Source organism: Micromesistius poutassou, assembly GCF_964030765.1.
Source record: "Micromesistius poutassou genome assembly, chromosome: 7".
NCBI lineage: Eukaryota > Metazoa > Chordata > Actinopteri > Gadiformes > Gadidae > Micromesistius > Micromesistius poutassou.
Window position 1 is genome coordinate 12,567,812 of NC_140277.1, and position 26,979 is coordinate 12,594,790.

A 26,979-nucleotide genomic window follows, 5' to 3' on the forward strand; every position below is an offset into this window, starting at 1 on the left:
AGTTAAGGCAAAGCTGTGGTTGGAGCACCGGCAGCGTCGCCTCAGAGACAATATTTGACTATCTTATATTACACTGTTTGCTTTGGGAGTCGTTCAGCATGCGGACCATCATTTGCACATCGTATGAGCACCTGTCCCTGCATTGCTGACCAGTGCCCATCTTGTGTGGAGATGCCTCCTCAGACAGCTCTCTGCAGTAGAGAGGGCTCCTGGGACCAGGGGCCCGGGGCCCCGAGACCCAGACGTGGTCTATACTCAACGGGCCGAGCACAGGCTACACTCTGGTTGTTTCAATAAAGTTAAATTCTGTATTTTATCTGTCGCCTGTTCTGAGTTTATGCATATTTATTGTTTTCAGTAAAGACAAATTAATGCAAATACAAATGGACTGAGAAAAAAACAATGAACTGCATAAAAACATAAAGCAAATCCTGTCGTTTTCTGGGTTAATGTGGTAACTGTAACGAGTGTACTGGAGCTTGTGTTCGCATTAAACTGGTTTTGAGAAGGGGATGAATCTGAGCGTGAAATGTATGGTGGCTGGTTCTTTGGTTTGAAAATGAAGAGCTGGGATGTATTCATCATCATTCCCAAATTAAACCATGAAGGATATTCTCTTCTGTCTCCTTGAATGTATATTAATGTTCCCACATAACTCCTCTAGGATTATTAGTAGGATTATTATTATTTATTATTTATTATTATTTACCTTTCAGCCAATGACTCAAAAGCTGTTGACTCATGACAGAATCACATTTTCCTATCATCATATGATCATATAGCGGCCGTCTTTACCAAGACCCCCTGACTGATCCCCAGGTCTTAACCAAGTGTGGTTAATACCCCCAGTGTGACTTGGCCCCCAGCCCAAGGGCTTAACCAGGACCTCCGACTTGGCCCCCAGCCCAAGGGCTTAACCAGGACCTCCGTGACTTGGCCCCCAGGTCTTTACCAAGACCCTCTGCCTGGTCCCCAGGTCTTTACCAAGACCCCCAGTGTGACTTGGCCCCCAGTCCAAGGTCTTAACCAAGACCCCCATGTGTGACTTGGCCCCCAGTCCAAGGTCTTAACCAAGACCCCCAGTGTGACTTGGCCCCCAGGTCTTAACCAAGACCCCCAGCGTGACTTGGCCCCCAGGTCTTTACCAAGACTCCCTGCCAGGTGGTGGCTGGGTGCTTTGCCACCTAGGTGGGGGCCAGACCCCCACCAGGGGGCTTTTATTGGATTCTCAACACAAAACACACAGGGTGGAGATGTTGACTCCGCCTTATTGTAAAGTAGGTCAGTAAATAAACATGGAAACAAACTCGCTTAAGATATGGAATGAAACAATCAAAAGATACCATCTAAAGGGCAGGTCTGACAGTTTTAAATGGTTCGCCTACGATCAGGATTTTAAGCCCTGTAAAAATGACTCAGGGTTTAGAAACTGGAACTGCGAAAACTGGAAAAGCGGCCTTAGTGCGTATTGCACACTTTTAGACCAAGGTTCAGTCTTGAGCTTCCAGCACCTCAAGGACAATTTTAATCTTAATAATCAAGACCTCTTTAGATACATGCAAATCAGAGACTATCAGCAAGAAATTTCCAAAATCTGAAATTCCATTAGAAGAACAGATCATTGGAATTTTCAGGAGAGCCTATAAGGATGCTCCCTATCAAAAAGTGATCTCAAAATTGTATTTTGCTCTTCAAGATCTGAAAAAATACCATAATTTGCATATTAAGACAAGGTGGGAAGCAGAGGGAGGTTTCACAATTACACTGGAAGAATGGCAAAGGATCTGTAGACAGCAATCTGTAACAACAAGCTCTCCCTCCTGGAGAGAATTTAGCTGGAAACATGTGACTTGGTTTTTTTGTACTCCGGCGCAAAAGAGTAAATATTCTAATCAGACCACATGCTGGAGGTCCTGTGGACACGCATCGGCCAATCACTTTCACATTTTTTGGAATTGTCCATCTGTGGCTCCATTTTGGAGAAGTGTCCAGGGCGTACTGGAGACAAATCAGAGGAAGTCAATTTCAATTTCAAAATAATGTATCTGGGAGATCTGGAAGAGCTTTGTTTAGCAAAGTGTGATAAATACCTATTGAGGGTTTTGTTGGTGGCATGCAAAAAGGCTTTCACTAGGAAATGGCTTAAGAAAGACACACCAACCATTAAAGAGTAGATTGACTTGGTCTATACTATATTTACAATGGAAAGGATCACATTTAAATTGAGAACTCGGACAGATATTTTCGAGGAAAATTGATCAAAATGGCTTTCTTATGTGTCAACTTTACGGTCTGACTTTATATAGCACTAATGTACAATGTGTCACTCAGTTCAATATAATTTTTCTGTTAAAGAGCAGGGTTGTTTTATGGTTATAATACATGTAAGATACAAATCTGTGGGTGATATGTATGTATGGTTTAGGTAAATATACAATATACATCAATTAGTATGTACAAGAGTGGCCTTATACTTATGTGTATATAGCATGTGTATATAAGTGAAAAAAATGTCTTTCTGTCTTACTTTTTATGTATTTTATTTTATTTTTTGATTTGATGTCCTGCGGACATATATACCACCTTTGTTTATGTTCTGTAAAAGAAAACTCAATAAAAAGCAAATGACAAAAAAATAAAAATAAACATGGCAATGGTGCTCCACTGGAGTGTGTGTGGTGATGGCTGCTTTAACCTGGGCACACTGGTTACTCAAGGTGCAACAGGTGTGCCGCCCCACCCATCCCCAGAGTCCAATCAGACACGACCAGGTGAGGCTGCTTCAACCAGTCACCTTCCACACACACTCCCACAGAGACTGACTGAGGCTCCAGGGGGATCTGAGGGAGGTTCTCTGTGTCGCTGTGAAGCGCCACACACACCTATGCCCACGCCTCTTTTTGTTCAGGCTGTTCTCTGCAGCGCCGCGTGTGTGTGCGCATGCGTGCGTGCGTGTAAAACAAAGGGTACTTAAATGTCTACTGATTGTTATATTGTAAATGATTGATGATTTGAGGTCAAGGACTCGACTGGAACGACTCATCCAGAACAGATTCGATTTTTTCCCGATAATTAGTTTTGGAAATGGAAATTTTAGGTTGGGTTAGGTTAAGTGAAGGTGATAGTTTAGAGCTGGTTTAGTTTAGGTACCAGGTTAGAGTTAAGTTCAGGTCTTAGGTTGGAGGTAATTAAGGTAAGGTATTCGATGAGAGATAAGGTTTAGATTTTAGGTTAGAAATTGCTAACCTAAGGTATAAGGTTAGAGATAGCTACAGTAAGTTAAGGTATTTGGTGTGGTTTGATTAAGGGCGTGCATCCAAAGAGACAGCAGTGCATCGTGGGAACCAGCTGCAGAGTGGCAGTTGTACCACCTGGTTGTTCCCGCACTACGAGTATTTACCTTTCCACCGTTGTCTCCAAGGTTGCTGACTCATGACACATCTCATTTTCCTTTGTTCCAACAGCGGCCGCCGTGAGCTCACGTCTTCACAAGCTGGCTGCAGGTCAGAGGTCAGCTGACTGTTGCTGCACACTGCGACACACACCCCGGCATGCATCATAACGCATCATGGCCATGTAGCTACAGTTCAGAGAGATAAAGCAGCATACTGTAAGGGTGCGTGACTCAGACCAAAGGTTCTGGGTTTGATTCCCCATGGAGTCCTAACGCCTAACCTTAATGACCCCTCTCTGAAATTATTTGATAAATGGCTAAAGTATATCTCCCCATCAACACTATAACCACCAAATTAATTAATTATCAACTTTTTGTTATTTAAGTTACAATTACTTTCCATGACTATAACAACTATACGTAGCCTATCTTTTTTCAATCTAGTGTTATACACTTCCTGTATTTTTCGAAACAACACAAATGGTGGACTTTTATTGTGAAAATCCCAGCACATTAGGTAGATTTCCGTGGATTGACTGCGTTGCGTGACAGCAAACCAAAACAATCCATACTAAATATTATACAAAATTTAGACTAAGTGAACACCTCCTCTGGTTGTTTGCTCACTCACGATGACTCGACACAAATCAGAAGTGAGTGAGTGAGTGAGATAGTGAGGGAGTTGCTCGTGTCATTCCCTCCTCCAGGGGATTATATAACCCGATCCCCCGCTGACACACTTTGCCATTCGCTCCCTCAAACAGCGACGACAGCACACCAGATCCACTCTAACCAGTAAGTTCAAACAAGCTGAGATATGTGCCTCTACATTGGGTTAAGATCATGCATGCATCTTGTTTATGTTCTGCAAGACACGCATGTTGCATCGTCTGTGATTTGGTAGAGTGCATGCATGTACAATGTTCCGCTGTTCTTTGAACTTGAACTTACCTTGTTTCTTTCGCCTGTAGTGCCTCCCTACACCGTCACCTACTTTCCAGTCAAAGGTATTTTCATTCATGTTGTAAATCTAACCAAAATGGGACGCGACCCAGTAGCACGACGGTGCAGACTATTGAACGTGTCCGCGCGTTCGGACACGTTATCCATGTGATCCATGTAGCTCTTGTTTTGGAAACTGATTTTGTGTGCGTCTGTGCGGGAGACCGTTTGCTGTATAAAAGTTATATTAATATATTGTTGGATATTTCCAATGTCAGGAAAATGTGCTGGTTTATTCAATTTAAGTAGATACAACTTTATTGATCCCCAGTAGGATAAATGTGTTTGTTGCAACAGAACAGCAGCAGTGGAAAAACACAGATAGAAAAAAAAAAATACAAGTAAAAGTACGAATGCAAACAAAAATAGACGCTAAGGTAAATGCTAAAGTAAAGACAAACAGGGCAAACAAAACAAACGGTATAAACAATATAAATTATAAAGTGGTTAAATTATAACCATACATGTAATATACCTGTGGTTTATGCAGAACAAGCTTTTCAAAGCTAAAATTTCACTTCCCGAAAACTGACTTTTGTTGGGTGGGCATTTCATGAAAGAATGAGTTCCTTATAATCACCTAGAATCAACTGCTACTCAAGTTCAATATAACTCATTATAAAACCCATTACCCGTCTCTATCATTTTTATCAATTAGTCCCATCCAAAAAGTTAGATGATTAACATTTCTGTATGGACATGCTCTTTCAGAGAGTGTATGTATGTATGTATGTATGTATGTATGTAGTGACACACTTATGGGTTGTAACCCTAGTTAGAAACCATTGCTGTAGATCCAGAATTATAATGGCATGGGTTGTCGTAAAAAGTCATACATAATTCATTCCAAAGTTTTCCATGTAGTATAACTTTAGGGTAATGGGATTCATTTATTTTTGTCATGTTTAATGTTCTAGTGCTTTCCATGTATCATGCTAAATCGATTGTATCGTAATACAGTAACATTTCAGGTGAGCGTATCGTTTCCCTCTTGATCTGACCACCCGTTGTGTTAACGTTGTGATACTTTAACTGAGTCTGAGTCCCATCCAACGCTAACCTAAGTTGGTTTCTGCGTCTGCGTTTCCAGGGCGCCTTAGCGCCCTCAAGATAATGCTGGCGGACAAGGGCCAGGAGGTGAAGGAGGTGCTGGTGAGCATGGAGGAATGGCAGAAGGGGGACCTGAAGGCCACCTGTGTGAGTAGACCTTCTCCGCTCCCTGGTGGACCAATCACAACCTCCAGGCATTCTCTGACCTGTATATCTTGTATGAAAGCCTTCTCTTCTCAGCAGTCTGACCCATGCGTCTCCTCCCTGTCATTGGTGCAGGTGTTCGGCCAGCTGCCCAAGCTGCAGGACGGAGATCTGGTCCTGTTCCAGTCCAACGCCATGCTGCGCCACGTGGGCCGTAACCATGGTGACGTAGCCTAACGAGCATCATTTGTCTCGCTCTTTTTAAACCGACACCGTTATCACATGGTTTTCCGTCAGTTTAAAAAGAGTGAGACAAATGATGAATGCATTATTTATTCAGAAGGGGGGATCATGTACCTGCTGTGGTTCCGTGGTAATGTGACCGGGGGGGAGGAGCCTTCTGAGGAGTGAACACCTTGACCGTCAGGGCAATATGCCTCACAGAGGGGCCCTGTTTCAGCACCAGGTGTGTGACCAGGCAGCCTAACCAGTAGACTGTGCTAAATGTCAGGCGGATCAATCCACCGTGCGTCTGGGGGATGGGGGGGGGGAGAGACACTCCCACTGGTGACGTCCCTAGCGGGTTGATCGTGTAAAGGCTCCTCCCCTCACACCTGGTGGTAGAACCGGGGCCCTGCTTAGAGAGGATGGATTGGCTACCCAATCACTAGGCGTCACACAAAGGCCAGAGCAGCCTCCGGTTACCGTGGTGACACTGGCCACAGACTAATCAGACCCGACCCTGAGCTGATGCTGTGCTGTCTGCGTCTTGGTGTCGTCCGTGTCCAGGCGCGTACGGGAAGGACTCCCGCGAGGCCTCTCTGATCGACATGATGAACGACGGCGTGGAGGACCTGCGCTCCAAGTACATCAAACTCATCTACCAGGAATACGTGAGTGGAGACACGCCTTAAGGGCCCCTATTGCACCACCAGGTGGAAGTCTGCCGTTACACTTCCTTTTCCTGTGGTTTGTGACACTACATGTGGGCCGGCTTGCAATGGCTAATCACACTCACACCTGGTGGTGTAACGGGGGGTTATGTGGTCATGTGATCATGTTTCTTCTACAGTTCACCTCGTTTGTTTATTTCAGGACACCGGCAAGGATGCGTACCTTAAAGACCTCCCAAACTCCCTCTGCAAGTTTGAGACGTTCATGGCTAAAACCAACTCCGGCTTTCTGGTCGGGAACGAGGTGAGCTGCTTTTATAACGCGTGGTTTTGTGTGGGGTTAGTTTTTAGTATTTACCGTAAACAGGCAAAGCATGTTTTGCGTAATCAAAATCCTGATTTGAATATCATTTGTTGTTTTGATTCCCATTTTAAAAATCAGTTGGAATTTATTTTGAAAATCATTTAAAAAGAAAAGTCCTCCTTCAATCCCAGCCTCCATGCTCCATCTTCCCCTGTGTCTGGCCTCCAGGTGTCGTTCGCGGACTACAACCTGTTTGACCTGCTGTTGAACCACCTGGTTCTGTGCCCCAAGTCCCTGGATAACTTTCCCAAACTCAAGGACCTGGTCAAGACGATGTCCGCCCGGCCTAAGATCAGGGCCCTGATGGACTCCGACGCCTTCAAGAAGTTGCCCATCAATGGCAACGGGAAGCAGTGAACGCGCCGCTGGACCAACTGTCAACCCTGTGTGCACAATGCATAACTCATGCCCTTTAATGAACCCTCAATCAATAAAAAATATTTACTTTGTTTCTATTCACCTTTGACTTTACGTGTGTGTGTGTGTGTGTGTGTGTGTGTGTGAGAGAGAGAAAAAAACTGAAATTGGTAATCGTTTTAATAATCATGCACAATGATTCATTTAAACATCCATTAGTATATCCATTAGTATACAAAGTGACATTCAAGGCTATATCATAGCTGTAAATGCTGTAAAAAGTACAGATAAATACAAATCTATTCAACTAAAACGTTGAGTTTTACAACCTACCTGAATGCATCTATTTATGTGAATAAGGTTACAAGGCAACTTTATTTATATAGCATCATACGTTACAAACACAATTATACACGAGGTACTTTCTGGCAGCATTAGCAACGGCTGTGAAGGAACTAATGTGGTTGTGTTTAGGTACAAACTCATCGATAATCACATTACATTGGGATAACACGTGTTACACTTGAGTAGGGTAACTAGGGCCTGACGCATGATCGAAAGAGGAGAGACTCATATTACTGTATTTACGGTAGACCGCCCGCCAATCGCGGGTCTTCTTTGCCGGTCACATGTACGACGCTCCCCTTCTCTGATTGGCTCTTTTGAAAGGCACCGGGACGGCGGATTGGTCGCTGTTTTTGAACCAGCGTTGGCGGCGTCCATTTCAAATCAGTCGTTAGAGTAGAGACGTATAGTTAGAGCACTCTGAGTCTGACATTGCTCCTTTTCTCCTGTTTCTTCATTTCATCGAGTCTGAACCGCAGGTAACTGTTCATGTTGTAGGGTTAATGCTTTCTGGTTAGTTGTGTTGTTGTAGGTTGTGTGTTAGTTGAATGTGTTACAGACGATGGTTGCCGCTGTGAAGACTGAAGTGATTAATACATTCCTTTAATATAAACTCTGATCACTTTAGTTAAATCCGATTGATTTACAATATGACCTGACGTCGAAATGAGACCTGATCTGTGTGTGTGTGTGTGTGTGTGTGTGTGTGTGTGTGTGTGTGTGTGTGTGTGTGTGTGTGTGTGTGTGTGTGTGTGTGTGTGTGTGTGTGTGTGTGTGTGTGTGTGTGTGTGTGTGTTAGCGAGAATCTCTGCTGATGTTCCACCGTTGTGTGCTTTGTTTCAGTAAGCTATGGATGACTACCTGAAAATCGAGAAGATCGGAGAAGGTAAGGCCCGACGCTCCTCCTTAGCAGTCGGACTCATTGACACTTAAACATGAGTGGACTGACTTGTCATTCCTGTAGATAGCACTATGATATGTATTTTACTTCATTACTACTTCTTCAACATTTATTTTAATAGATGGTGTTGATGTTTGAAGGGTAGCATATAAATATGGCCTTATCTTATTTAAGATCTTAATTAAGTGACGTTAGGATATACAGGTTACACTTCTCAAACATCTTTGAGTAGTCAATAACACAACTGAATTGTTGTACTATCTTATGATATTGTATCCCTTCCACCTGGACAGATGACAATAACACAACTGCTTAAACCGTTTATCCCTCTCACCCCCACCCTGTGCTGGTGTCTCCCAGGGACCTACGGCGTGGTCTACAAGGGCAGACACAAGAGCACGGGCCAGGTGGTGGCCATGAAGAAGATCCGCCTGGAGAGTGAGGAGGAGGGGGTCCCCAGCACGGCGGTCCGCGAGATCTCCCTGCTCAAGGAGCTCCAGCACCCTAATGTGGTCCAGTACGTCCCCCCCCCTACCCCCGTCCCCCCGGACCCCTGGTTCCAGCACACTCAAGCTAGTCTCTCGTGGGCGTGTGGGTACGGAGGTCGGCTCTGATTCAGGTCGACTCGCTGACGTCTCCCTCAGCGACCCGGTCGGTAGAGCAGGTGGCTCTTCAAGCCTCAGTCTTAATAACGCAGATGGCGCTTGACAGATCGCCGCCGCCACCAGCGACGTGATTGGTCAAAAACAAAATAAGCAAGGCGAATGAAACGGAAATGCTCTTCACCGAGGTCTGAGCTCGTCTGCCGTCAGACCTTAGACGTCGATCTGAAGTGAACTGCAGGACAGAGAAACGAGCCCCTCTCCTCTGTGGACTTAATGAAATCATTACGGTTATGCTACATCGTTTGTGTGTTGGCGGAAGCGTTGTCATTGCAATGGTATCCATGCTGAATTAAATATGCACAATGGGGTGGGAAATTAAAAACCTCCCTGTTTTTGTCCTTGCGGTGTGTTAGAGCAGTCTCTCTGGGGCCGTCGTGTCCCCTGTGAGGTCCTTCTAACGTGGTGACGTCCCACATGTTTACACTCGGCGGTGGTCCACTGATATGTTTAACTCTTAAAGAGACTTTAGGTCTGCGGTGTGTTGACTACACTGATCTATCACTGATCTTACTGCCAGCCTCTGGATGTGAGCATCTGCTAATCGTCCAGGACTCTTTCTCTGTGTGTGGTTTGTGTGTCTAAACTTCCAGGACTCTTTCTCTGTGTGTGGTTTGTGTGGCAGGCTACTGGACGTCCTGATGCAGGAGTCGCGCCTCTATCTCATCTTTGAGTTCCTGTCCATGGACCTGAAGAAGTACCTGGACTCCATCCCGTCCGGCGAGTACATGGACACCATGCTGGTCAAGGTACGCCCGGGAGAGCCGTCTGTCACGCCCGGCCACTAGCCTGGCTCTACCGGCCCCTAGCCTGGCCCAACCGGCCCCTAGCCCAACTGGCCGGCCCCTAGCCTAGGGTAGTACAGTGTAGTCAATGGTCATGGAACAATGAAACCACAGACAAGATCTCCTGTATAAGAAACGTGAGTAATAGAAACAGATGCAGAAATCACTTTTGTTACTTGTATTGCTTTTTGTGTGGATTTAAAGCTATGGCATATACTACAGGGGCCTGTTTTAAGTGACAGTTTTATGAGCGAGTGTTTCTCAAGTCTCTCTCAGGTTTTCCATGTTCTTAGCAAGTGATCATGGACTGAGCAGCTGCTGGTGACCTCGTCACCTCCAATGAGATAAATAGTGTCAATGGAAACTTCTCCAAAGAAACGTGTGCTTGGTCCAGTATGATCCAGCTCCTCACGCCTCTCCCCCCCTCCCCCCCCCAGAGCTACCTGTATCAGATCCTGGAGGGCATCCAGTTCTGCCACTGCCGGCGGGTGCTGCACCGTGACCTGAAGCCACAGAACCTGCTCATCGACAACAAGGGCGTGATCAAGCTGGCCGACTTCGGCCTGGCGCGGGCCTTTGGCGTGCCCATCCGCGTCTACACGCACGAGGTAGGCGGGGCCGGAGCCCACGGGAGGGAGGGGCCACGGGTCGGAGGTGGGCCCCCGGGCCCTGGATGTTGCCGCACATCCGAGTCCCTTCGATGGATAGTTGTACTTAAAAGTAGTATCTGAGGCCGTGTGAAAACCAGCAAAATACAATTGTGCAATTTGAAATTACTTTTGTGAATTACTTACAGAAACTCTGTAAAAAATGACACGGTAATATAACAATTCATTAGGCCATCTAGCATTTCAGTCAACTAATTCAGAAATCCATTCCCAAAATATCCATGGTTTCCCCCACTGCAACAAAACAAACGGCATGGTTAATAAAGTAATAAACCAATATACTGATCAAATATGGAGATACAGTTAAAGGGTAACCGTAAGAACGAGTGCCAAAAGAACAGCATTGTTAATAAAGTAATATACCGATCAAATATAGATAAAGGGTAACCATAAAGATGAGTGCAGAAATACAGACGGTACAAACTGCTGCGTCTGTATACAAGGGATGGCTTGGCCTACAGTGACGTGTCGGATGCCGTTCTGATGATGATGTTGTGACTGTGTGTGCGTGCACCCCATACCCGCCCCCTCTCCCAGGTGGTGACCCTGTGGTACCGGGCCCCCGAGGTCCTGCTGGGCTCGGCGCGCTACGCCACACCGGTGGACGTGTGGAGCATCGGCACCATCTTCGCCGAGCTGGCCACCAAAAAGCCACTGTTCCACGGGGACTCTGAGATAGACCAGCTCTTCCGCATCTTCAGGTACGGACCCCCCCCTCCCTCCTTCCTCCGGTCAGCCCGCAGTGGACGGGCCCGCCGTATTCTGACCCGTTTGTACCGGGCGGCGTGTGGGTCAGGAGGCAGAGCATGTCGGCTGGTAACCTGGAACCTGGAAGGTTGCCGGTTCGATCCCCGGCTCCTCCTAGCAGAGTGTCGAGGTGTCCCTGAGCGAGACGCCTCAACCTGACTGCTCCTGACGAGCTGGCCTCGTCAGGAGGCCTGCGTGGTCGACTCGGCCGTCGGTGTGTGAATGTGTGAATGAATGGGTGAATGTTAGGCAATATTGTAAAGCACTTTGATGCAGTGTTTTAGGTTGGCTCAGAAGGGAGCCGGGCGATGTCTCTATAATCCTGACCACAGCCGTGTCTGTGCCCTCCTCGTGAGGTCTGGGGCAATTTCTAACGTCTGTGTCTCCATTCATTTACATTCCATCACAAAACGATGCACTAACACTTTTAAGTTGTCTATTAACGATTCAATATTAATAGGAGCAGTAGGCCTATATATAATCACACTAAGTCTAACATTGATACCCAAAATGTGTTTAAATAAAGAATTACTCCTTGGGCTGGCAAATCAATCTCCTAGGGTAGGAAAATCAAATGCATTCTCTTCATTGGCTCATTCTCTCGGTCTGTCTCTCTCCCTGCCCTTGTCTCTCTCTCTCTCTCCAGGACCCTCGGGACCCCCAACAACGACATCTGGCCAGAGGTGGAGTCCCTGCCCGACTACAAGAACACCTTCCCCAAGTGGAAGGCGGGGAACCTGGCCTCCATGGTGAAGAACCTGGACAAGAACGGCCTGGACCTGCTGGCCGTAAGTAACCACGGCGACCACGGGTCCCACACCTTTTTAATCCCAGCTGGGCCTCGCATTGGCTGGTTCCAGGTCCCCTCTTTTTGGTACTCTTGGGTTCGGTGATCTTAGCAGGGGTTCTTCACTCAGTGTCTGTCTGCGCGCACCGCTCCACATCTCTCCTCTCTGGGAGTGGACGGACAGTAGAGCGTCCTGGATGTTCTGATCCGTACACGGTGGTTTGAACCATCTTAATTTTCAAATGAAATGATTTCCTTTTATAAAAAAAATGATTTGATGATGAAGTGATCAGGATGTTTGTTATAAAAATATTTTTGCAAAACTTGAAGGGGGGGGGGGGGGGGGTATTACTGTGCGTTCACACCAAAAGACACATTTGTTGCCTGATCGCGGTGTCGAATGACAAGTCATAATCTGTCGCTGTAGTGATTTGTGCAGAAGTTTTATCAGGTGAATATAGTTGTGTGTGTATGAGGGAGTTGAGTTGTTGTGGTACCAGAGATGTCGGAGAACCTGACGCAGTCTACTCATGTCATCAGGAGGCGCACACAGCTTTTGGTCGTGATATTATATTATAAAGACATTTAAAGGTGCCATGACATGCCACCAGGTGTGGTGTGATTAGCCGTTACAAGCCGTTTTGGAAATATGCCCCTTATGACATCATAAGGGGCAGAAATTGGCCGTGTCCTCCTCGATGTGTGCTCGATAGATCAGTCTAGCAGCCTATCAACTGGTTGCTCATCTATCCGTCACACATCTAGGTGGACACGCCCACCTGTGATGTCTTAAGGGGCTGATTTCCAAAACGGCTTGTAACGGCTAATCACACGACACCTGGTGGCATGTCATGGCACCTTTTAATATTATATAATATTGAGGGGGAAATATACATAATCCTCACAAATGCAGGAATGTGCTGGATATTTCGAGAATAACAAGTCACTGTTTGCCACCGCCATTATAAATAGTTTAATAATAGTGTTTCAGATACAGTTAGGGCTAGGGATATGATATAATATTATATATAGAGCTCCAGGAGTCGCAAACGGCAACAATCACTCTCCTCTCTTCTCCTTCATGCTGCGGTTCACTCTGGACTGCAGGGAACGGTTGACCGGTTGAACTCTGATTGGCTGTTGCATTAAGTCACTCAGGGAGTGAACGCTGATTGGCTGTCATCACGTGAATGTCGCAGCAAAGTTCAAATATTTCAACTCAAGCGAAGTGTCGCGCTACTAAATCCTCGTGAACGTGCTCGCCCGTGCCAGGGCATTCATGCCGCGCCACATGTCAAATCTTGCCGCAGGTTTTTCAAGCGACAAAAGTCGCCTGATGCGCGTCTCTACGTTGACTTTGTATGGAGTCACTTTTGGTGTGAACGTACAGTTATACGTACGTTATAATTGGGCCAATACGGTAGAAACTAAACGTCCTGCATGTGAGCGAGGTTTACACCTCTCTCGGCCCACGTGGCTACACTAGGTTACGGTAAACACGGCGCCTGACGGCCCGTGGCGTTGCCAGGCTGTCTGTGATCAGCCGCGGGATCTGACAGGAACCTGAGGGGCTGTGATCTCGTGGGCTGTCGAGGGTTCTAGCTCCACCGGTTCTGCCCTGGGGTCGGGAGCTGTGTTTGGCTGGAGTAGAGTTTGAGATCGGCGGGTGTTTGAACAGCAGGGCGACGGCCAAGACTTCCTTGTTGTCGTACCGCCACCTCCTCGTTGGCATGGCAAAACTCTGTCGGTCGGTGTAAGAGGAGCCTTCTCAAACCGGTTTTGGACCGGATCAAATGCAAAACGCCCCCCCCCACACAAGCACATGCACACACATGCACGTACCTGTACCCATTCCGTTGCCGTTGACTAACACGCTGTCACCCCTCGGTCTGTAGAAAACGCTGATCTACAACCCGCCCAAGAGGATCTCATCCCGCCAGGCTATGGCCCACCCCTACTTTGATGACCTGGACAAGTCCACGCTGCCGGCCAGCTCCATCCAGATCTGAGACAGCACTTCCTCCACCCGGATCTGAGCCCCCACCTCCTCCACTCAGATATGAGATCAGCTCCTCCACCCAGTTCTGCCCCCCCCCCCCCACCTCCTCCACTCAGATCTGAGCCCCCACCTCCTCCACTCAGATATGAGATCAGCTCCTCCACCCGGATCTGCCCCCACCTCCTACACCCGGGTCTGAGCTCAGTTCAGCACCTCCCCGATCTGAGCCCAGCTCCACCCCTCTCAACCTTGTTTCTTTCAATGTTTTGGGAGTATTCTTGTAAATATTTTAATGGATGTTTGTTTTATAACCTAGTAAAAATGTTCTTTAACCATAGCCGCTGTGGTTGACGTCTTTCTGATTGTTGGTTTTGACCCTATGGTGATTGGTGGAGAAATGAGTGGGTATCAAATGGGTGTTGTTTCTACTTTGACTTTCTAAATCTAGATCTGTAAACTCATGAGCCTAAGGAATATGTCTGCACTAGATCAACCTTATATCCATGATCTGACTACACATCCAATTAAACACTGCGTTAGATATTATATTGGGGTTGCCTAATATTTTGGTAATATTCATTTATACATATTTATATCTTCACAAATGATTCATTAAAATGTTATTGATTTGTTTTTAATTTGTAATTAGCTTGTAAATAATGATGTATACAATAAATGTTAGTATAAATATTAATAAATACAATAACTTTTCGGCACCCTGGACGTAAAATAAGATAGTATGAAGTTGATCTATTACAGGCATGAAAACTAGTCACCTTTCGGCGAAATTCGCCGTTTTTTAAACAAAATTGGCCACTTGTGTGATTCGTGGAGATCCATTGAGAAAACATTGGGGGTGGGGCGGGGGTCTACAGTCTGACGAAAACGAGACGATAACTAAATTTAAAAAAAAAACGACGAAATCTTTTGACACTTTCGTTAACGAATAAAAACGAGACGAAAATGTAAGCGGGACGATTTGGGAAGCGATCCAATCAGAACTAAGCTCGGCAGCCTGCGCGCGCATCTTTTTTTTTTTTGACCTGCGCGCATGCGAAAAAAAAAAGATGCGCGCAGGTCAAAAAAAAAACATTTGTGGAGGTCAATTTTTTTTTTTTTTTTAATATAATTTTTTTTCTATATCTTTTTTTTTTTTTTAACTCCCCGGAGTATAACCCTGGAACCCCCTAGTGGGTCTGTGTTTTCCTTGGCTCACGCATCGTTCTCACCTTTTTCACCCCAAACCAGTTTGCATGCCTTCTATTATCAAAACAACATCTGGCTCCAGTATCCCACAATGCATCTCCCCGGAAGCGAGCGAGTGCGACGCCGCAGATGACGTGTCGGGTTCCGGGCAGAAAGCGGCTGATGGTCGCTGTCAGGACGGTCCTCTGATCACCACCGAACCTCTCCCACCAGACCCGTAGCATCCCCCGAGAAAAGGCGTCGCTCCCCCCGCTGCGCAGCACCATGAGCGCCCGGCGGCTCTCCCCCCTGCTGGTTCTCTGGGTTCTGTCACAGGGGGTTCTAGGGTTCTACCTCCCGGGTCTGGCGCCCGTCAGCTTCTGCGAGCCTCCGAAGGAGGGCGAAGAAAACGCGGTCCCGGACTGCAAGGTATGAGGACCAGGGGGTGGGGGGATGCGGGAGGGGATCGGTGCGGAGATGGGGTCTCGGTTGTGGGTCGGAAGCCGGAGGTAGACCTGCTGATAACAGGACGGCGCTGCTGGGTAGCTTAGCAGCAATGCTACCGTTCAGCACTGGCTGCTAGGCTATCTGCTATCAGCCAGGCAGCCAGTGCTGAGGCAGTCCTTAAGTGTGTGTGTGTGTGTGTGTGTGTGTGTGTGTGTGTGTGTGTGTGTGTGTGTGTGTGTGTGTGTGTGAGTAGGTTATTGTGTTTATACTGATCGATCCTATGTCGCAAACATCCCTGTACTATAACTAACTAATAACTATTGTTATTGGTGTGTGTGTGTGTGTGTGTGTGTGTCTGCTGCAGGACAGGACAGGACCGTGATGGTGTTTACACCATCACTCCCTAGTGTGGATACATGAACGGTCGTTTAACCAGACAGACATCTAGCTCCACTTCTAGAGTAGCAGTAGACGGGCAGCAGCCATGATAGTACATTAGTGATTTTGAAAACGATATCATTGGCTAATTGATTTTTCTTTTCGAGTTATCTGGTCCTTTGCTGTTGTTTAGAAGTATTACAATGACAGTGTAAGGTTGTAGTGAACTGAGTGAACTTCATGGTATCATCAGATTAAAGGCAGATGAATATGAATGGCTGGAATTTGAAGCCATCCAAACGTCCAGGTTTTTGATAAAACTATTGCTTCCGATCTACATGATCCATCCATAATAGGAGTGTCTTTTCCAGGTGCCTCCTCTGTGTGTGTGTGTGTGTGTGTGTGTGTGTGTGTGTGTGTGTGTGTGTGTGTGTGTGTGTGTGTGTGTAAAAGCCCTGATGAGTTTGTTGTTTTGTGTGTTTTCTAGTCTACCATCGAGCTGTTTGTGAACCGGCTGGATTCGGTGGAGTCGGTCCTACCTTATGAGTACACAGCGTGAGTACACAGTCTGATTCTCTCCTCGAACCGCAGACTGATTCGGAGAGAGATTTGCTCTCTGTCTAAACCGCCCGGCTTTACGACAGATGAGGACCACCGCTGTCTGTATGTTTACATTTTTAGCAGACGCTTTTATCCAATGCAACTGACAATAAGTACATTTGTCAGAAGAAAGTGAAACAACAATCTATCGCAGTCGGTACAGTAAGGATGTTCATAGAACCAAGTGCCAAGCACTAACAATCACTAGGTTAACCCATTCCCTGTATACAACAAAGATAGTTAGGATAAGACAGGAGTGCCAGGACGTACAACATACAATAAGTGCGTACATTAAGTGCCAAGACGTACAACATACAATAAGTGCGTCCATTAAGTGCCAGGACGTACAACATACAATAAGTGTGTACATTAAGTGCCAGGACGTACAACATACAATAAGTGCGTACATTAAGTGCCAGGACGTACAACATACCATAAGTTCTTAAGAGGGGTGTGTTAGGCATGGAGTCACATGCCTGGCTCAGACATCAGCGGTCCTCCAATGCAGAGCTACAGGGGGCGTGACATCCTCGTCTGCCTGACACCTCACCTTGTGGTGTCTGGTGTCTGGATCTGCAACCTAATCCGATGCTTTGTTCACCGCGCCACCTCGGGGCTGGGTCTGCCCGGTCTGGGAGATCAGGCCCAGCAGACCTGAGATCTGTGTGGAGGAGTTAATTGACATCAGGGCTGTTTTGTAAACGGAGCATCGACTGGGACGGTTGTGAGCGGCTGGGGTCATGGGCCCCGGCCCTGACCTTAAGGTTGTTTCCGACTGTGAGTGAGGCTCCCTCACGACCTGAACATGGTGTGTTTACCGTCTGTCGCCGTGGTTTCCTCCCCCAGCTTCGACTTCTGTGCGGTGGAGGCGGAGAAGCGTCCGTCTGAGAACCTGGGCCAGGTGCTGTTCGGGGAGAGGATTGAACCTTCGCCCTACAAGGTACCGCCGTCAGGGGGAGGGCAGGGGGAGGGCACTATGAGGGGGAAGCAGGGGGGGGGCAGGGGTCATCGCTGCCAGGGGGCGGGGGGGGGGGGGACGCAGTGGGAGCACTATGAGGGGGAAGCAGGGGGGGGCAGGAGCCATGCAAGGAGGGGGGGGGGGGGGTGCAGCCAGGAGAAGCTAGCTGAGGAGGGCACCAGGAGGGAGCTTTTTTACCAGAAGTAGCAGACTTTGTTTCTCTTTTTAAATCGAATTTCCCAACAATGTACGCATTGATGCGTATATATACAAATTGAAATCCCTTTAATAAAGAAATCTGTTGGTTCTTGGTTTCAGTTTACCTTTAAGAAGTCTGAGAAGTGCAAGCTGGTGTGCAACAAGAAGTACAACACCAACCTGCCCACGGACAAGACCTACATGGACTTCCTGAAAAAGGGCATGCTGCTCAATTATCAGCACCACTGGTAGGATGCACGCACGCACGCACGCACACACACACACAGGCACACAGGCCCACACACGCACGCACACACACAGGCACACAAACACACAGGCCCACACACACACAGGCATGCACACACACACACACAATCAGGCTTGCACGCTCGCACACACCACAGGCACGCATGCACACACACACAGGCACGCTTACACCATGCACCCAACGGGTTCCCTGAACCCTCGGTAAACCTTTAAACAATAATCTCTTTTCTTGGATTGGTTGAAGCCCCGTCGAGAGAAGGTGAAATTGAACCACAATAAACAAAGAGACATCAGTTCCACACTCGTGACGGCCCTGAATCACAGACCTGCACCACAGTGTTGGCAACACTAGACTCATGTTACTGACTGTTATTCTGTTATCCTAGTGTCATTCACCACATTTTGTACTGTTTCTATGATAATACACTGTAGTTTACCATGTCATGAACTGTTTGGTGAATTAGCCATTTTCAGTTTATTTGTTTATTGTGTATTGGCATACTTAGTCAGAGGTATGTAGAAATTGATGAATTCACAAGTTCTTTGGTTAAGACATTGACATGCCATCATTAGAGTAGATCCCATTAGGGATGTCTGTATTTTTTGGGCTATATATATACAAATATATACCAGTCAGATACTTCTACATTACATTACAAAGTGTGTGTGTGTGTGTGTGTGTGTGTGTGTGTGTGTGTGTGTGTGTGTGTGTGTGTGTGTGTGTGTGTGTGTGTGTGTGTGTGTGTGTGTGTGTGTGTGTGTGTAGGATCGTGGACAACATGCCCGTCACCTGGTGCTACGATGTGGAGGAAGCGCAGAAGTTCTGTAATCCCGGCTTCCCCATTGGCTGCTACGTCACGGAGGGGGGCCAGCCCAAGGATGCCTGCGTGGTCAACGTGAGACACACATATATATATATATATATAAACATAACAACTATATTTTCTTTTCATCATTTGGCTTCAAAACAAACAAGCATCATTCAACTACACAATCATTTGACACGTGACGTCTGTTAAAAGCGGACGACGTGCGATAACCTCCTCGGGTTCCTGAAGGTCTGCTCGTGTGTTTCAGTCGGACTTCAGCGAAAAGGACACCTTCTACATCTTCAACCACGTGGACATCACCATCCACTACCACGTGGTGGAGAGCGGGGAGCTGGGGGCCCGCCTGGTGGCCGCCAAGATGGAGCCCCGCAGGTAGCCCCGCTAGCCTAGCAGCTCGCCAGATAGCCTAGCAGCTCGCCAGGTAGCCTAGCAGCTCGCCAGATAGCCTAGCAGCTCGCCAGATAGCCTAGCAGCTCGCCAGATAGCCTAGCAGCTCACCAGATAGCCTATAAGCTAACCAACTAGGCTAGTGGTCTAACAGCGAGCTAACTAAGTAGTCTAGGAGTTCACCAGCTAGTCTTTAGGGTAACGAACTTGGCAAGGGGCTAACCGGCTATCTTAGCAGCTAAACGACTAGCCTCAGTGAGCACTGAGGTCTCATTTTGTCCCTTCTCCTCTGCCGTAGCTATAAGCACACCAACGCCGACGCCCCCGACTGCCAGGGTGGCCCCATGTTCATCCACAACAAGTACTCGGGGGACATGAAGATACCGTACACCTACAGCATCCAGTTTGTGGTAGGTGCCCCCTCTGATGAGGTCACCTGCAGGATATCTCACCACCCAGAGGAGCTCAGAGGAGCTCAGAGGAGCTCGTCGGCGACGTGGGGGCCGGTCGGAGCACCGAGCTGGGCCGACTTTAGTCCTCACCAAACGATAGCATCGCTAGTACTGTAGCAGCGATGGTGATAACACTACAGGGAGTGTTACATTGTAGTTATGGTGACGGTCAAAGTGATACCAGTAGACGGGGCGTTGGATGGTAGTCATGGTTACAGTCAAAGTGATACCAGTAGACGGGGTGTGAGATGGTGGTCATGGTTACATTCAAAGTGATACCAGTAGACGGGGTGTTAGATGGTAGTCATGGTTACAGTTGATGGGGTGTTAGTTGGTAGTCATGGTTACAGTTAATGGGCTGTTGGATGGTAGTCATGGTTACAGTTGATGGGGTGTTAGATGGTAGTCATGGTTACAGTTGATGGGGTGTTAGATGGTAGTCATGGTTACAGTTGATGGGGTGTTGGTTGGTAGTCATGGTTACAGTTGATGGGTGTCGGTTGGAAGTCATGATAACGGTAGATGGTAGTCAGTGTTACAGCAGACAGTAGTCATGGCAACAGTTGGACTGTTGTTGTTGATGGTGGTGGTCCGGTCTCCTCTTCCTCAGGAGGACAAGAAGATCCGCTGGGCGTCCAGGTGGGACTACATCCTGGAGTCCATGCCCCACACCAACATCCAGTGGTTCAGGTAACACACACACACACACACACACACACACACACACACACACACACACACACACACACACACACACACACACACACACACACACACACACACACACACACACACACACACACACACACACACACACACACACACACACACACACACACACACACACACACACACACACACACACACACACACACACACACACACACACACCTCTACCTCTGACATTGGTGTGTTGTGTCCCAGCATCATGAACTCCCTGGTCATCGTGCTGTTCCTCTCGGGCATGGTGGCCATGATCATGCTGAGGACACTCCACAAGGACATCGCTCGCTACAACCAGATGGACTCTGTGGTACGTAGCCCCCGCCACGTCTGCTGCTAACGCTACGTAGCCCCCGCCGCGTCTGCTGCTGCTAATGCTACGTAGCCCCCGCCGCGTCTGCTGCTGCTAACGCTACGTAGCCCCCGCCGCGTCTGCTGTTGTGAATACTACGTAGCCCCCGCCGCTGCTGCTAACGCTACGTAGCCCCCACCGCATCTGCTGCTGCTAATGCTACGTAGCCCCCTGCCGCGTCTGCTGCTGCTAACTCTACGTAGCCCCCGCCGCGTCTGTTGCTGCTAACGCTACGTAGCCCTCGCCGCGTCTGCTGCTGCTGCTAACGCTACGTAGCCATCTCAGTCTCTGCTACATGTGCTAATGACGCTTGGTACTCTGTGACTGCTACCCGTGTTGCTGCATAACTCACTGCATAAATCTCTATCTGCTTCACGCTAACTCACTGTTTGCTTCAGGCTAACTCTCTGTGTGTGTTACATGCTAGCAGCGCCCACTAAACCAAAGTGCAGCATACCGCTAGTGGGGCTACTCTCTGTGCAAGCGATCAGTGTGACACATGAATCACATGATCCACGTCACATGATCAGGCACACGTGATATTCAGGAAGTAAACGTGTGTGTGTGTGTGTGTGTGTGTGTGTGTGTGTGTGTGTGTGTGTGTGTGTGTGTGTGTGTGTGTGTGTGTGTGTGTGTGTGTGTGTGTGTGTGTGTGTGTGTGTGTGTGTGTGTGTGTGTGTGTGTGTGTGTGTGTGTGTGTGTGTGTGTGTGTGTGTGCAGGAGGACGCCCAGGAGGAGTTCGGCTGGAAGCTGGTCCACGGGGACGTCTTCCGGCCCCCGAGGAAGGGCATGCTGCTCTCCGTGTTCCTGGGCTCGGGGACCCAGATCTTCATCATGACCTTCGTCACCCTCTGTGAGTCCTGGTGTCAATTATTTGTAGTCTATGCTCCTTCCAGCCTTCTGAACGAGGTGGCGTCCTCCTCTGTAGAGTGTGTGTCTGCTGCCCTCTGTGGGCTGATCTTGGTACTGCTGGAACTTGTGACAAGTCTAAACTGAGGTCAAAAACATAAATACAATGTTACTGTAATGTTGTGTGTGTGTGTGTGTGTGTGTGTGTGTGTGTGTGTGTGTGTGTGTGTGTGTGTGTGTGTGTGTGTGTGTGTGTGTGTGTGTGTGTGTGTGTGTGTGTGTGTGTGTGTGTGTGTGTGTGTCCCCGCTCCAGTCTTCGCCTGCCTGGGCTTCCTGTCCCCTGCTAACCGCGGGGCCCTGATGACGTGCGCCGTGGTGCTCTGGGTGCTGCTGGGGACCCCCGCCGGCTACGTGGCCGCACGCTTCTACAAGTGTAAGAGCACCGCCGGGGCCCCCCCCACAAGAGGCCCAGGCCCCCCCTAGAGGCCCAGGCCACCCCTTGAGACGCCGGGGTCCCCCCACTAGATGACCGGGCCCTCCCTAGTGGGCGGTCACTGTATTTATGGTCACTGGGAGGTGTGGCGGTCACTGGGAGGTGTGGCGGTCAGTGGGAGGTGTGGTGGTCACTGGGAGGCGGTCACTGGGAGGTGTGGTGGTCACTGGGAGGCGGTCACTGGGAGGTGTGGTGGTCACTGGGAGGTGACCCTACTCATGAACCCCAACCCCCCCTCCTCCTCCAGTGACAGCCGGCCTGTAGCCCTAGCACCGATCGCCCCCAGCAGAGAGAGCGAGAGAGGACAGACCTGTAGAGGCAGGTCGTTAACGCAGGAACCGATCTTGACTTCCTGTTAACCACATCCTGTTTATCTTGTCTCGCGGTCCTCCAGCATTCGGAGGAGAGAAGTGGAAGACCAACGTGCTGCTCACTGCCTTCCTGTGTCCTGGGTAAGAATCTCTCTCTCTCTCTGTCTCTGTCTCTGTGTGTGGTGGAGGGAGGGATATGGATCAGCATCTGATCCATATTGATCGATCGGTACCTGCGTCAGATGGGTGTGCTTGGTCTTCGGACACGTCTCTCGCTCTCGGTCTTTCTCGCTCTCTCTCTCTCTGCCCCTTTCAGGGTCTGGTTTCCTGCGGCTGGATCCAAGATAAATGTGATGGTGAACCTTGTGTGTGTGTGTGCAGGGTGGTGTTTGCGGACTTCTTCCTGATGAACCTGATCCTGTGGGGGGAGGGGTCGTCGGCTGCCATGCCGTTCGGGACGCTGGTGGCCATCTTGGCTCTGTGGTTCTGCATCTCCGTCCCGCTCACCTTCATCGGGGCGTACTTCGGCTTCAAGAGGACGGTGAGGAGGCACACCTCAACACAACCTCACTCACTCATCTACACACACACCTCAACACAACCTCACACTCATCTACACACACACCTCAACACAACCTCACACACTCATCTACACACACACACCTCAACACAACCTCACACACACTCATCTACACACACCTCAACACAACCTCACTCACTCATCTACACACACACCTCAACACAACCTCACACACACTCATCTACTCACACACCTCTACACAACCTCACACACACTCAGCTACACACACACTTCAACACACCCTCACACACACACTCAGCTACACACACACACCTTAACACAACCTCACTCACGTAAACACACACACACCTCAACACAACCACACACACACACACACACACACACACACACACACACACACACACACACACACACACACACACACACACACACACACACACACACACACACACACACACACACACACACACACACACACACTTCACAGCAGAGAAGCAGTCACGTTAACACACACCCCTTCATGGTAATAACCCATAACCGGATGATGTCCTCTGTGATTGGTCGAGCAGGGGATCGAGCACCCGGTGCGGACCAATCAGATCCCACGTCAGATCCCGGAGCAGTCGTTCTACACCAAGCCCCTCCCCGGGATCGTCATGGGGGGCATCCTGCCCTTCGGCTGCATCTTCATCCAGCTCTTCTTCATCCTCAACTCCATCTGGTGAGGGCTCTCAGCCAATCAGGCTTCAGCGGTCCAAGACCAGGGACCAGTCAGAGGCTCTGAGTCTACAGGCTCCTCCCACCCGCGTTTCTCTTTTGATTAATTGTGTTTTGACGATGGGTTCTTTTTAACGTGTGTGTGTGTGTGTGTGTGTGTGTGTGTGTGTGTGTGTCATCAGGTCTCACCAGATGTACTATATGTTCGGCTTCCTCTTCCTCGTCTTCATCATCCTGGTCATCACCTGCTCCGAGGCCACCATCCTCCTCTGTTACTTCCACCTGTGTGCCGAGGTAGGTCAAAGGTCACCCTGGGTCAAATCCTTACTGGACTGTGGAAGCAACCAGCGCAACGAAACAAACGTCTATTCTCGTCCATTCACAGCGTATTTTTACTTGCGTCTGGTCTCCTTCGTACAATCACATCGTAGTTTTACCCAGAGTGCATTGCTTCATATGCGTTTTGTGGAAACATTGCGTTTTGCAACATCAAACAATTAACATGTTATTTGATTGACAGGACTACATTTTATGTGTTTTGATTGACAGCTCTGTGTTGTGATTGACAGGTCTACATGTGATGTGTTTTTATTGACAGTACTACATGTGATGTGTTGTGATTGACAGCTCTGTGTTTTGATTGACAGGACTACCACTGGCAGTGGCGCTCCTTCCTGACCAGCGGCTTCACCGCCGTCTACTTCCTGGTCTACGCCATCCACTACTTCTTGTCCAAGCTACAGATCACAGGATTAGCCAGCACCATCCTCTACTTCGGATACACCATGATCATGACACTCATCTTCTTCCTCTTCACTGGTACTGTCTAACCCCTACCTGTTCCTTAGTGTCCCCTCTGTACTGTGTAACCCCTACCTGTTCCTTAGTGTCCCCTCTGTACTGTGTAACCCCTACCTGTTCCTTAGTGTCCCCTCTGTACTGTGTAACCCCTACCTGTTCCTTAGTGTCCCCTCTGTACTGTGTAACCCCTACCTGTTCCTTAGTGACCCATCTGTACTGTCTAACCCCTACCTGCTCCTTAATGACCTCTCTGTACTGTCTAACCCCTACCTGTCTTTCGGTTTGGGTAAGAAGTGATAGTAGGCCCTTACTGACGTTCTCCTGACGTTCTCCTGTGTTCCTCCTGAAGGTACCATCGGCTTCTTCGCCTGCTTCTGGTTCGTCACCAAGATCTACAGCGTGGTGAAGGTGGACTGACTAAGACCGGCTTTTTGCTCCTCATCCCCCCCCGCCCCCCCCTCACCGTGACTCCTCCCACAGCCTGAGCCCCCGCCCGCATCACCACGAGCCCCACCCCCACCCTCCGCATCGTGGCTCCTCCCACAGCCTGAGACCCCGCCCCCATCACCGTGATTCCTCCCACACCCTGAGGCCCACCCCGGTCCCCACGCTACACCGTCTCTGTTCCCATAGCGACTGAAGACCCGTCAGAGAGCGCCCTGACCAGACGACGACCACAAGATACAGCGACTGTGTGTGTAGGTGTGTGTGTGTGTGTGTGTGTGTGTGTGTGTTGTGCTGGTCAGTGTTTTAACTGACCAGGGTTCGAGCGCTGCTGGACTCAACCTCCTGAGGCGGACCTCCTCCTCCTCCTTGTCTCCTCCTCCTCCTCGGAGCTCCTCAGTTCTTCACGACTCCTGCCCAGGACAACTCCTGGCTCTGCCCCGTCTGGCCCCCCCACCCCCTACAGCATCTCCTGGCCCCGCCCCCTACAGCATCTCCTGGCCCCGCCTCCTGCAGCAGCTCCTGGCCCCGCCCCCTGCAGCATCTCCTGGCCACGCCCCCTACAGCAGCACCTGGCCCCGCCCCCTACAGCAGCTCCCGGCCCCGCCCCCTACAGCTGCTCCTGGCCCCGCCCCCTGCAGCAGCTCCCGGCCCCGCCCTGGCCCCGCCCCCTACAGCAGCTCCCGGCTCCACCCTGGCCCCGCCCCCTGCAGCAGCTCCTGGCCCCGCCCCCTACAGCAGCTCCCGGCTCCACCCTGGCCCCGCCCCCTGCAGCAGCTCCTGGCCCCGCCCCCTACAGCAGCTCCCGGCTCCACCCTGGCCCCGCGTCGTCGCTGCGTCTGCTGTGGTACTAAAGTGGCTCCGCGTGCAGACTTTGGTTTCCTTGGTCGGGGTCGGGGTCAGGGTGCGGCGCTCCGGGGAAGAGGAGCCGGAGGCCGACCACTGGTTGAACGGACATGAAGAAAGTGAAGTGGAGTTCTGTCGTCGGCCGCGTGTCTGGGTCGGGTGGAGCTGGAAGAGGCTCAGAGGTCGTCTGACCGGTGTAACATTTCGGACGTGGATGAGATGATGCTTTGATGATAGTTAATTAGCGCTGGGAGGAGGGGGGGGGGGGGGCGTTCTGGAGAAAGGGGAGGGGCTTGTTTGCACTTTTCCATCGGCAGTGTGGAATCGTTGATTTGTATATTCTCTGCCGTTTGTTTTCTATTGGGGGGGGGGGTGTGGGGAGGCTGTTTTGGTTTCTTTGCTTGTATCTGGTGAGACGTTCCACACGCTGTCTGTTATTTAATTTAAATGTTTCCTTGGTTCTGTTTTATTTTCTTAATCGTCTTTCTTTTTTAACATGTGCGGTGTTGTTGTGCCTCATCCTCCGTCTCTTTGGAGGAGTGTACTCTCCCTCTCTCGCTCCCTCTTACTCTCTCTCTCTCTCTCCCTCTAACTCTCACCCTCTCTCCCTCTCTCACTCCCTGGGTCATGTGACCGTGTCAACATGGCTGCCTAAAAAAGCATGGCTGTGTGTGTGTGTGTGTGGGGGGGGGGGGGGGGTATGGATCAGCATCTGATCCATATTGATCGATACCTGCGTCAGATGGGTGTGCTTGGTCTTCGGACACGTCTCTCTCTCTCATTCTCTCTCTCATTCTCTCGCTCTCACTCTCTCTCATCATTTGTTATTTTCTTGGTAAAAAATAATAGAATGTAAAATGATAACGTAACAAAATAGAAATACAATAAAAGGGTTTGTTTTCCAGCAGGAGCCAAGAGTTGAGTTTCTTCCTTAGCCCCTAGCCTGACCGGTCAGCGTGGGGGGTTCTCAGACTGCTCTATAGAGCAATACTGTAGAGTCCTCTCTATAGAGCAGTATTGTAGAGTCCTCTATAGAGCAGTAATGTAGAGTCCTCTATAGAGCAGTATTGTAGAGTCCTCTCTATAGAGCAGTAGTAAAGAG

General features: G+C 49.1%; 3 protein-coding genes across 3 annotated transcripts; all 3 read left to right on the forward strand.

Annotated features, from left to right (window-relative positions):
• The first annotated feature begins 4,065 nt into the window (after positions 1 to 4,065).
• On the forward strand, positions 4,066 to 7,306 carry LOC311350941 (glutathione S-transferase P-like). The gene is made up of 7 exons (XM_084471043.1): positions 4,066 to 4,189; positions 4,366 to 4,401; positions 5,487 to 5,593; positions 5,726 to 5,813; positions 6,380 to 6,483; positions 6,686 to 6,787; positions 7,016 to 7,306. Coding segments are annotated over exons 1-7 (627 nt in total). The 5' UTR covers positions 4,066 to 4,188; the 3' UTR covers positions 7,205 to 7,306.
• A 617-nt stretch (positions 7,307 to 7,923) lies between these two features.
• cdk1 (cyclin dependent kinase 1) lies at positions 7,924 to 14,452 on the forward strand. The gene is made up of 8 exons (XM_084470982.1): positions 7,924 to 8,028; positions 8,393 to 8,435; positions 8,811 to 8,967; positions 9,738 to 9,861; positions 10,335 to 10,505; positions 11,103 to 11,266; positions 11,959 to 12,100; positions 13,995 to 14,452. The coding sequence occupies exons 2-8, from the start codon at positions 8,399 to 8,401 to the stop codon at positions 14,106 to 14,108; spliced, it is 909 nt and encodes a 302-aa protein (XP_084327108.1). The 5' UTR covers positions 7,924 to 8,028; positions 8,393 to 8,398; the 3' UTR covers positions 14,109 to 14,452.
• Positions 14,453 to 15,434: 982 nt separating this feature from the next.
• On the forward strand, positions 15,435 to 26,787 carry tm9sf2 (transmembrane 9 superfamily member 2). Its single transcript, XM_084470531.1, has 17 exons — positions 15,435 to 15,712; positions 16,596 to 16,663; positions 17,555 to 17,648; positions 17,985 to 18,112; positions 18,898 to 19,027; positions 19,209 to 19,333; positions 19,647 to 19,758; positions 20,411 to 20,490; positions 20,725 to 20,833; positions 21,596 to 21,728; positions 22,038 to 22,157; positions 22,612 to 22,669; positions 22,910 to 23,069; positions 23,639 to 23,790; positions 23,969 to 24,080; positions 24,434 to 24,605; positions 24,937 to 26,787. Exons 1-17 carry the CDS (start codon positions 15,569 to 15,571, stop codon positions 25,002 to 25,004), a joined length of 1,965 nt encoding a protein of 654 aa, XP_084326657.1. The 5' UTR covers positions 15,435 to 15,568; the 3' UTR covers positions 25,005 to 26,787.
• The last annotated feature ends 192 nt before the right edge of the window (positions 26,788 to 26,979 follow it).

Bases quoted from the DNA above. Each gene is read 5' to 3' on its own strand.
- LOC311350941 (XM_084471043.1), top strand. The intron at 4,402-5,486 runs GTATTTTCATTC...CTGCGTTTCCAG, and splicing joins CACCTACTTTCCAGTCAAAG to GGCGCCTTAGCGCCCTCAAG. The intron at 6,788-7,015 runs GTGAGCTGCTTT...TCTGGCCTCCAG, and splicing joins GCTTTCTGGTCGGGAACGAG to GTGTCGTTCGCGGACTACAA.
- tm9sf2 (XM_084470531.1), top strand. From the start codon at position 15,569: ATGAGCGCCCGGCGGCTCTCCCCCCTGCTGGTTCTCTGGGTTCTGTCA. The intron at 15,713-16,595 runs GTATGAGGACCA...TGTGTTTTCTAG, and splicing joins ACGCGGTCCCGGACTGCAAG to TCTACCATCGAGCTGTTTGT. The intron at 20,491-20,724 runs GTAACACACACA...GTTGTGTCCCAG, and splicing joins ACCAACATCCAGTGGTTCAG to CATCATGAACTCCCTGGTCA.
- cdk1 (XM_084470982.1), top strand. From the start codon at position 8,399: ATGGATGACTACCTGAAAATCGAGAAGATCGGAGAAG. The intron at 10,506-11,102 runs GTAGGCGGGGCC...CCCCTCTCCCAG, and splicing joins TCCGCGTCTACACGCACGAG to GTGGTGACCCTGTGGTACCG. The intron at 12,101-13,994 runs GTAAGTAACCAC...CTCGGTCTGTAG, and splicing joins ACGGCCTGGACCTGCTGGCC to AAAACGCTGATCTACAACCC.